The sequence below is a fragment of the Antedon mediterranea genome, chromosome 11, assembly GCF_964355755.1.
Source record: "Antedon mediterranea chromosome 11, ecAntMedi1.1, whole genome shotgun sequence".
NCBI classification, from domain to species: Eukaryota; Metazoa; Echinodermata; class Crinoidea; order Comatulida; family Antedonidae; genus Antedon; species Antedon mediterranea.
This window is the reverse complement of record NC_092680.1, coordinates 20169703-20180719: the sequence shown is the minus strand read 5'-3', so window position 1 is coordinate 20180719 and position 11017 is coordinate 20169703. Positions and strand designations below refer to the sequence as shown.

Here is an 11017-nt window from a genome sequence, read left to right as displayed (position 1 = left end):
ATTTTAATTACTAACATTTTTAAACAATATTATTAATAGAAATATAGTTAGTATTATGTTATATGTACTGTATAATGTTAATATTCAAACCTGGAAAGAGTAATGTCCATTAACAAAATACAGATCAACATGGTTAAATTTATAGTTTAAATACAAAAAAAAATAATTCAAATTTCTGACACTCTCGACATTTTTCATTTTGCATAGATTAAAATTTTATTTTACTTAACACGTTCACTGCCACGGCGTATTTATACGTCAAAAATTGCGTTTCGCTACTTGCCAAGACGTAATACTACGTCAAAATCGTAGCACTTTTGTATTGTATGTAGAATCGCTGGCAGTGGTGATTGGAACAGGAATTATCGCATGGCAGTTTATGAATGATGTACGTAAACGATAATCTAAAAATAAATGTCATATGTTTGTTTGTGTTTATTCCCTCATGCATTGAATATGGTTGATACGATGGCGCCCTCACACTCAATATAATCATCTCAAACATGTCATAAATTGCGCTAATAGTAAATAAAAATAATAAAGGATGAAATGATTCAGTATGGTTTACTGTTTTTATCTCTCGATGATAGGGTGGGTCAGAGGATGGGGGTCAGATATATGACCAGATGTTACACTTTCAAACTGTAATTTAATATGTAAACGGGACTTGGCACTGGGACAGAAATTACGGAAAATGCCTTGGCAGTCAATGTGTTAACTAGTTACAATGTCATTGTATTGCATTTTGTATTTTAATCAAACAAATTATGATTTAAATGCTTTATTAAATATCAAATTTAACCTATGTGCAACTATAGTAAAGAAATTTACATTTTGTTTGAATTTGCTTTGAATAAAGGATGGGTTTTAATTTAGCTTTTTGTGCAACAGTAATTAAAATAGAGGCTTATTATATTACATCTATACATTGCGTAATAAATAAAATGAAATTATATAGTTGAACTGTTGTATTGTATTTGTTAAACTGTAAAATTAACCTTCAGATGATTCTGTGAGAATAGGAAAATATCTTTGGTACAATTATTAAATCTGGTTAACATCACTTCAATTTTTAACTTTTCAATGCACTGTTCTGTTTGAGTGTGCAAAACCTAAGAACCTTACTACAACCTGTCCAAGTATCTACCAGTAATAAGATACAACACTGCAGGATCACAAGCACACACTTCAAATAGACCAATCAGGATCTTGCTGCAAGTCTTAGTGACACACTGGCCAATCACAGCTACTTTTCTTCATCTTATCACATTTTCTTCTTTCTTCATACCAGCTCTCCACAGTCAGCGATGGTAACCTTTGTAGATGGTTTTCCAGATTGAGATCCTAGTTTTTCCATCGCTCTCACTACGTTCATCCCCTCGATTACCTCTCCAAAGACAACATGTTTTCCATCTAACCTGAAAAAAAAACCAAAACATTTGAAGTCTATGAAAAATGAAATACTTTTTTGCTTTTGTATATATTTTGTTTTTGTGCACCAGTTATATTTATTATTACTAGGGAGGTTTCGCAACCTTACGAATACGATAACGAAAACGGATACGTCATACATTTGTGAAACTTTTGAGCTGATCCCCATTTCATATTCGTAAAGCGTATTCGTGTTGACGAATATCACCAGTCGTAACTACAAAACGAGTATAGTTTTTGATCTATTTTGCACATTTTGCATTTGAAGTAGGAATGATTCATGATTATAATATAATTATAGATTTATTGAAAGTAATTTACTAAAGTAATTTACTAAAATGCCAGGTCAATTTAGATAAATAGCAGTTTTTAAAGTCCTCACTCGCTTTGATGTTACGGTAGGCCTAGGCAGCCAAGCACCAAGCAACACGTACCTTCGCTTCGTTCAAATTTACCGAAGTCATATTTTGGACGCGCCTCAATATTTCATTGCCATGCGAAACAGATTTTTTTATGGCTTACGAAAACGAATACGTGTGCGTGACGTATCCGTTTTCGTTATCGTATTCGTAAGATTGCGAAACCTCTCTAATATGTACAAAAAGTCAGTGGTTGAATATTAATAAATCCTTATGATAAAAAAAAAAGAATTCATATTAAGAAAAATAATATCAATATTATAATGATGATTTCAGTTCCAACAAGTTATTTTTTAAATTGTTAAAAAAGTTAGAGAAAGTGCTGAACTCTGAACTTAACAAGATCAACTTTATTGTCATGTTTACTAGAATTTGAGTTCTTGACATGGTAAATTATAAAATATACATTTTAAATTAAAAAGTAATGACATTTTTCCAAGAAATCATAGTAACTTTAATACCAAAACCGGACTATTCTCCTAAGAAACGTTAACTCTCAAAAAACTCACAGAGAAGTTATTTTAAGCTCTCCGATGGTCAGACATTCTTTCCTACAATTTAGCGCATTATGAAAACTAAACTTTCTGGGCAACCAGACATTTTGGGCTAGCTCCGATGTGTCTGGTTTTGGGAAAGTAAAGTACACTGTTTTAAATAATAAATTATTATTAGTTTCTAACCATTCAGTTTTTTCTGTTGTCAAGAAGAACTGTGATCCGTTGGTACCAGGTCCAGAGTTTGCCATCGATAGCAATCCAGGTTTTGTGTGTTTCAGTACAAAGTTTTCATCATTAAATTTCTTCCCATATATTGACTTCCCACCAGTCCCATTGTGATTGGTGAAATCGCCTCCCTGACACATCTACAAAAGATCTTGTTAAGGAAAAAATGATGGATAACAATATGTTTACCTGATAAAAATTAAAATATAGAAAGTAATTACGTTTATACAGTATATTAAAGATATATTGTTCTGAAAAAATAATTTTTTTGAAACATTTTTTTTTAATGATAGGCACTTTGATCAAAAATCGTTTCAGGAAAAATTATTTTCATTGGTAATAATAAGCCAATATCTGTTTTTTAACATCTGAAAAGGATACAAATTTTGGAATAATGCGATGAAATATGCTTCCCTTGTAACCATACCCTTTTTCATGCGTACACAAACAACGAAAATTCTCTGAAAAAAAATAATTAAGAAAGTAAAAATACAATTACGCAATTACATTGATGTTTAAAGTAAAATATTGCAGTGATTGTTTGAGATTTATCTCATGTATATGAAGTTTAAAAAAGGTACATTGTGAAAAGAAAAAGCAATTATCACTCCCTAGCTGCCTGAAAAAAATATTGGGAAGGAAAAGTCTACCTGCAGTCATGGGAACAACATCACTCCTTAGCTGCATGATTATTCTACCAGCTTCCTTCTTTCCACATTTAATGTCAAAGTACACTTGAGGGTTGACCTTTGCCCTCTTTTGTCCTGATCCTGCAGCCTACAATAACAACAATTTTAGGAAATAAAATAGTTTTACCTTTTATTTTGAGAATAAACAATTTTGTAAACAATACTGTGCGTGAAAGGGACACTAAAAATTTGTTTTTCCATGTCCATGCTAAAAACATTCTGATTATGACATTGGCTAACAAGAATACACATTAAAGGCCAGGCGCGGTGTTTTTATTTAAAGACACCTTCCCTACGTTTTTTAGATCTAATTTAAGATCACAAACTATATTTAATGTAAAATTAATACTATATGGTCCTGGTTAAAAATGTGAAAAATAAGTCGATTCTAATAATTATAGCGGCCTGCTATAAATCTCAAAATGCATTGCGCGTGGATTGATATTTTTGTTTTTCTTCTGTAATTCACCCACTTTTCGATCGATCGTGAGGCCAAAACAAATGGAAGACTCCTAACTTTTCAGCGAAAATACCGGGTTTTCCCCACTTTGTATCAACGGAGTCTGGCAAAAATAGAAAGACAATTAATAAATTAATGCAGCAACTATACAACGTCAGGCTAGGTATGTAGCTAGCGTACGATGTTTGTACGTTACCGATGTTTACCAGCTAGGCCTACAAAACTAAGCCTAGCTTGGCTAGGCCTAAAGACCGTCCAGGAGAGGTCATTCGCCGCGAGATACTTAGGTAGTGCATTGTTTATTCTCACTGTTTATCATAATTTACCATAAAACGTACATTTAAGACAAGGAATGACCTGGTTTAATGTTTTTAAAGTTATATATAAACATCACAAATTGTAGGGAAGGTGTCTTTAATTTTTTATTTTCATGCTATAACAAAAATTATCCACTGTATACCCACTTTCTAAGGAGTCACCAGACAGGTTATTACATTAGGTTAAACTATCTAACTACTATAAAAGGTATCTGGTTTTTATAGCAAAATTTGACAATTTTAAGGGAAATTCATTTTTTCTTTCTGTATATTTAACCAGATATTGTATTTAAAATTCAAAGTTCAATGACAATACAAAGAATAGAGTAAAGCATGATTTAAGAATATGTGGTACGAATTAAATATATTGACATACAGTAGGTATTTATCTTAACATTTGTATAAGGCTATATGCATGGTCAAAAAATGTAATTTACAGTTTTCTATAGCCACATATGCCCATGCATGCAGTATTTTATATCCTCACGGTCAACCATGCCGATATAGGTTATCAACACAACCTACAGTGCATCAAATTTCTTTCTAGATCGACATGGTCAACTGTGCGTTCTAGGCCTTAATTATCAGGGGAACTAAAATGTGATGTGCCCATATATGGACATGATGATGTCATATCACTACCATATTTGGGCATATCACTACTATATTTGGGCATATCACTACCATATTTGGGCACATCACACTTTTTTTTGTTAAACTAGTGTGATAGTGTAGACAGAGCTTAAGATATTTTACTCTCCAGAATGTAACTCAACCTTATAAATATTTGAGTATAAACCCTGCTTACAATATGCAAGTGTTTCAACACCTACTCACCTGGTCAGAATCTTCAGCAGGTCTTTTAGTTCCTCCAGCAGCACTCTCACCATCTGTTTCTTTCTCAGCTCCTTCTTCCTGGTTCTTTAATGTCTCTCCTGCATGCTTCTTCAGCCAATTGTCATCAGACCAAACTGTAATATAATGTACTCATGTTAATGTAAATGTGCTGCAGAGAAAAATTACAAATGTTGAACTCTGTAATTGGTGACTGGTGTCACGGTTGAGTAGTAGTAAACACACAAGACAATTTTAAATCATTTACGGTAGTTCAAAAGGATCATTTGTAAAAATGGTGGTAAAGTATTGACATTGTTTATGACTGTTTAGACATATAATGTTACTAGGATATGTATACACATGACTGAATAACAATAGAAAAGAATTTCTTTTACAAGTCTTTTACTGTAGATAGTCAATAGAGATTCAATATTATACTATTTGTGTTATTGCAAAATTGAATGTAAAAACACTAAGCAGGCAATATTACGCCATTGCTGGTCAAAATCAAGAAAACAATGTACAATTTTACAGCAATCGTTTGTTTTATGACATTGGCAGTTAATGCTGAGAGTGAGGTATATGCATCACAACCAGGTAATGAAACAGTTAATGAAGGAAGCACTGCTACTAAATTTACATGCGCTTTAAAGGCCAAGAGAAACGATTTAACCTGGTGGAAAGATGGTGAAAAGATTGAAGATAATGACCCACACTATAATTTTAGCATTGAGGCAAATGTTCAGACATACAGTATTCACATAAAAGTAGTGGAACGTCGGGATAAAGGATATTATCAATGCAAAGTTAAAAGCGAGTTTTCAGATAAAGCTTTTTTAACTGTACGAGAAATCACAGGTGAGCCTTATCCTATATGTAAGCTGTCAAAGTCAGAGTATGAGGTGAATGATACGGTACGTGCAACTTGCATCACTGAGAAGAAGTCTCCCCCAGACAACATTGATTTGTTAATAATCGAAAGAAAGAAATCAACATCATTGATAGCATCACATTGTTATAATGATACCCACCTATGGGTTACAACCGAATTCATTGCAAAGGAAAAACTGAATAATTCAATAATTAACTGCACAATTGAAAATGACTTTACAGAGCCAGCTCGTCCTTGTGACAATCCTGTGACGCTTAAGATTGTTAACCCACCACTACCATGTATTGAACAACCAAAAGAGGAATATGGAAATGACTATGCATACATAATAATAGTATTAACACTGTTCCTAGTGTTTAGTATAGTGTTAAACACTGTGCTTTTACTTTATATTGGACACTTGAAAAATACACTTGATTGCAGTAGAGTGATTGAATTTCTAAGATCGTCCAGAAACTTTATCAGACAATTATTCTTGCCTAGAAGAATCGATGAAGAATAATATTGAGAAAAATAACTATTGAAATGAAATTATTAAAAAACATTTAAATAAAATGTAACTTATCTTTAAAATCCTAATCTTTATACCTATACCAGGGCTGCAAATTAAGGGGTATTTGGTCGCATTTGCGACCTAATTTTTCTGTTTGCGACTAAAGCAACAGAATAGGTCGCGCATAGCGCGACAAGATCGTCTGCTTGTGCGAGTTGTTTCAAATTGAAGTCAGGTGTGTTTTCCCTATTTAACTGTGTTGTAATTTAATCTCTCTCTACTCTACGGAAGGCTCAGGAGTTTCCACTAGTCACCGCCGCCGCAAAGGAGTCAGGTTCATTCAAGCGTACAAAGCCCCTAAACATTTTACACTCGTTGTGATTGGAAGTTCGTCCATTTATTGTATGCTGCCTTACCCAATCACACAAAAGGACACCAAATACACAGCACAGTGTGACGCGCGGACGACACAAACCTCGTGGAAAATCACCTCCGTTTTAAAGAAGGAATATAAAAAAACAATTGTACCGCCGTACACAGAAGTTAGCCAGGGCGGGCGCAGCAGATAAGGATTGTCGCCGCGCAGCCATCAGCATTTTTTAGGCAGTATAATGGTTATATCATGATTACTAAATAATGTAATTAATGATATATATAATAAATTCATTATATAGATTAAACAGCAGTATTGTTTATCAGTAGATTTAATACTTTATTCCAGATTCTGATTAATATCGAAAATTATATATCAGAGAAAATACCGCAGCTTTTCCTACGAAGTAGCTTCGTAGATAAAACAGGCTACGTTGTTGGCTTTGTAGGTTACATTGTTTGGCTTCGTTAGTAACCTCAATAAACAACCTCACGATGTTCTATAGTAAGTAACAAGGTGTGAAAATTATTATTTAATGTGTTAATTTTGACTGGCGGAAGAGGACCAATTTGTACATTACTAAGAAATATATAATATAATATTTTTTATTCGTAAATGTTTCATTCGTGTGTGTTTTTTTACTCTCAACAACGGTGAATATAAATTTCCTACAATGTAAACGTATACGAGACACGATCCAACACAATGAACTATGCCAACTAATAAAAATAATATATCGAACGTCCAGTCGATCCAAAAACATGCAAACAAAAAGATCGTAAACAATTCATTCTAAATATAGTATCAGAACGTTCAATCGGTCGCTCAAAAAGACTGCCGACAGAAGACCGTAATTAATACAGACCTAGTTTTTTGGTCACATGTCATGAAACGCGATACTCTGTTTTACCACGTGGCTACAAAACAGAGTACTTGTACCTGAATTTTGCGTCACATGAAACATAATACAGCTCTATAAACTGTTCCCACGATTCGCACGTTTTTCCCCTCCAAATTCTGGTCGGGCCTTTTATCGTAATAATAATTTACAAAGGCCTATGTTAAATCTTTAACATGGAATATATATTTATTTTGCATATATTTTGTTTGCGTCCTAGCCAAGGTGTTGTTGTTTTTATAATTCGCTAAACCAAGGTAGGATTGAATGGCCGGATTGAATCATGTACTGTAGGCCGCCGAAACTCTCTCTGCGTGAGTTGAGGGCCTCGGGCCCGATGTCGTCTCGTCAGCGGATGTCCTGCCAAATTAGGACAACCGATGTGTAGGGCGGCTACAAAAATTAACGTCTTCTAGGATTTTAATTAGCCAACAAATACATGTTTGTTTCCATTGTTCATGCTCCTAAAGGCGATGACATTGGTGTATCGACGCGTAGATATTATCATAAACAATACATTGTAGGCAACGAACAATACTTTGTAAATTGCAGGATACGTTTAGAGAACAATGACCTACGGTCTATTTACGCGTAGGCTACGAAAGGTTACGCGTATACAAAGCAGTAATTTCTTTCCGTACCGTAAAAAGAATAAATCTTGCGTGAATATAAGTGGCGCATCAGGACCAGTGCCTAAAATGTGCATAACCCAATTTATGTGCTCAGAAATCGATTGAAACAACCTATAATTACTTAAAAATCCCCCCGCCCAAGCGCGGGGTGGGGGGGGGGGAGTTATTTTTATACCCTCCTCCCCCCCCCCCCAACTAAACTAAAAACGGATCTTCGCGGATGGGGTTTGAGGGAAGGGGGTTGTTGTCGATGAAAAGGTGCTACTAAAAAAATTGGTGGTGCTACCAAAAATTATTATGAGCCATCATACAAATTTGATAGTGCTACCAAGTAAAAAAGTTAATTTGCAGCCCTGTATACTGATTTTAACAAGAGTTTAATTGTCCTATATGTCCAACAGTATGTTGAAGAAATTATTAAGAATACATTAGGAAACCAGAGTTTTTATTTAGAATTCTTCGATGATTTAACCATGAGTTCTTTTTCCTTTTTTTCTTTCCTTCTTAATCCTAATGTGATATTTTTGGCCCCTAAGTCTAAACAAACCTCAAAATCGGGTGGAGTGGAGTGTGAAACTAATGAATTTTAAAGATCCTACCTGGCCTACTGGAACCTTCCTTTATCTTCATTGGTTTTGCTAAATTTACTCTAACAGTTCTTCCAAACAACTCAGATTCATTCTGTAATAAAGAATACAATGTACAGTAGGTAAAGTACTAAAGTAATTGACCACTGACATTAGTCTAGCTTATCTATAAGTATCTAAAAATTAAACTGATACAAAAGTTTAATAAACATACATAGGTTAGCATTCAATATTTCCAAAAATTAATTATGTCAACAACTAACATGAAGTGAAACATGAAACAAAATGATAAAAGATATGTAATCATTGGAATTTCACATTTTGTGAGGCCCACAAAAAGAGATATGTAAAGTTGGTTCTTTTTTATTTGTTTTTAAAGTAAATTTATGTAAAAAAGAAAACTGAGCTACTGTGAAAAATATAGAAAGAAACATTACCATGTTGTCTATTGCAGCAGCGGCATCCTGTAGGGAAAATAAAAGAAGAAGCTGTAAAGATAGATGTATTAAGCATAGGCAACATATAAAATAAAGAGTGTTAGAAGCTGTATAGATATGTATTAAGCATAGGCAACATATAAAATAAAGAGTGTTAGAAGCTGTATAGATATGTATTAAGCATAGGCAACATATAAAATAAATAGTGTTACAAGCTGTATAGATATGTATTAAGCATAGGCAACATATAAAATAAAGAGTGTTAGAAGCTGTATAGATATGTATTAAGCATAGGCAACATATAAAATAAATAGTGTTAGAAGCTGTATAGATATGTATTAAGCATAGGCAACATATAAAATAAATAGTGTTAGAAGCTGTATAGATATGTATTAAGCATAGGCAACATATAAAATAAAGAGTGTTAGAAGCTGTATAGATATGTATTAAGCATAGGCAACATATAAAATAAAGAGTGTTAGAAGCTGTATAGATATGTATTAAGCATAGGCAACATATAAAATAAATAGTGTTAGAAGCTGTATAGATATGTATTAAGCATAGGCAACATATAAAATAAATAGTGTTAGAAGCTGTATAGATATGTATTAAGCATAGGCAACATATACAATTTGCGGCCATTTTTTTTATCTTTTACTTTAGTGTTAATTTTCGTTAATGTTTACATTAATAATTGAATTTGATATAATGGATATTAAAAGCAAAACTGAATTGATTTTTACAAAATTACAATGTATATAAAATACAATATTAAAAATATACAATCATGAATTAAATACACATTTTGTAGATAATTTAACATTTATTGTATTAATATTATATTTCAATTTTAGATTTTTATTTAGTAGTTTTATACTTATAGTGCAAGGACACAAAAATAATACTTGTGTGTTGGGGAAGGTATATTAATTAGAGGTTCAGGTCGCAGGTTAAAACTCTTTAAAGAAATTTTAATCAAAACAATCTCATTATTAATAATTAAACTATAATGCACTCATGAAAAGTCATACAGAAATTAGAAAAATAATTCAATTTTGTCCATACTTCAGCAAATTCAAACTCAACAAATGCAAAACCTCTGTGCTTCTCAGTCTCATAATCCATAGGAATTTGAATGTCGACAACATCACCAAAGGGGATAAAAGCTGCATGCAGCACCTTCTCATCTACTTCTTCTGCTAAGCCACCTACAAAAAAAAACAATAGATATTACAGGCATCAATTGCATTGTTGTGGTCTTTCCAAAATTTTTTTATTCAACCAATTATCAGAACTTGGCTAGCTAGGCCTATAGAATAAGTATACCATTGTTGGGTAGGCCTACTGTAGCTAGCTAAAGCGTGATTAAAATATCATTGATGAATATCAAAATAAAAATTTAACAAGTTTGTAAAATAAAAGTTTAGTTTTAGGAAGAAAAAGACAACAAACAAGAGGACGCATATTATGTATTCGAGTTTTATATATGGTAATAAAGCACTGTACACAATTTGAACGATAGAGTTAATACTAAACTAATACTAAGTTACAGAAGGCTAGGCCTACACATCCCATTCACATTCCAACCACGTCGACGAGATTGCCCCTCCGGCGCCTGCCTGACTTGAGTAGTGAAGTGAGGAGTGCTTTTATTATATAGGCCTAGCGTTTTGTCAGCATACATATTTTTAATTGAAATAATTGCAGGTTAACTCATCGACTATTGACTTATAATTGGGTAACTAAATTAATTTAATATCTCTTAGAATTAACTAATAATACAACATTTTTCTTACCAACGTAAATAATACGTTTATTATTGGCGGCCAT

General features: G+C 33.0%; 1 protein-coding gene across 1 annotated transcript; it reads right to left on the bottom strand.

Moving 5' to 3' along the window:
• On the bottom strand, positions 1–11017 carry LOC140062299 (peptidyl-prolyl cis-trans isomerase E-like). The gene is made up of 9 exons (XM_072108455.1): positions 10984–11017; positions 10253–10395; positions 9188–9214; positions 8763–8844; positions 4876–5009; positions 3223–3349; positions 2954–3033; positions 2531–2712; positions 1–1418 (listed from the first exon to the last, which is right to left on the bottom strand). Exons 1-9 carry the CDS (start codon positions 11015–11017, stop codon positions 1283–1285), a joined length of 945 nt encoding a protein of 314 aa, XP_071964556.1. The 3' UTR covers positions 1–1282.

Coding starts and splice junctions, on each gene's coding strand:
- LOC140062299 (XM_072108455.1), bottom strand. CDS start 11,017: ATGGCCGCCAATAATAAACGTATTATTTACGTTG. Junction 2,713..2,953: donor ATCGCATTATTCCAAAATTT/GTATCCTTTTCA, acceptor GATCTTTTGTAG/ATGTGTCAGGGAGGCGATTT. Junction 1,419..2,530: donor ACAACAGAAAAAACTGAATG/GTTAGAAACTAA, acceptor TTTTTTTTTCAG/GTTAGATGGAAAACATGTTG.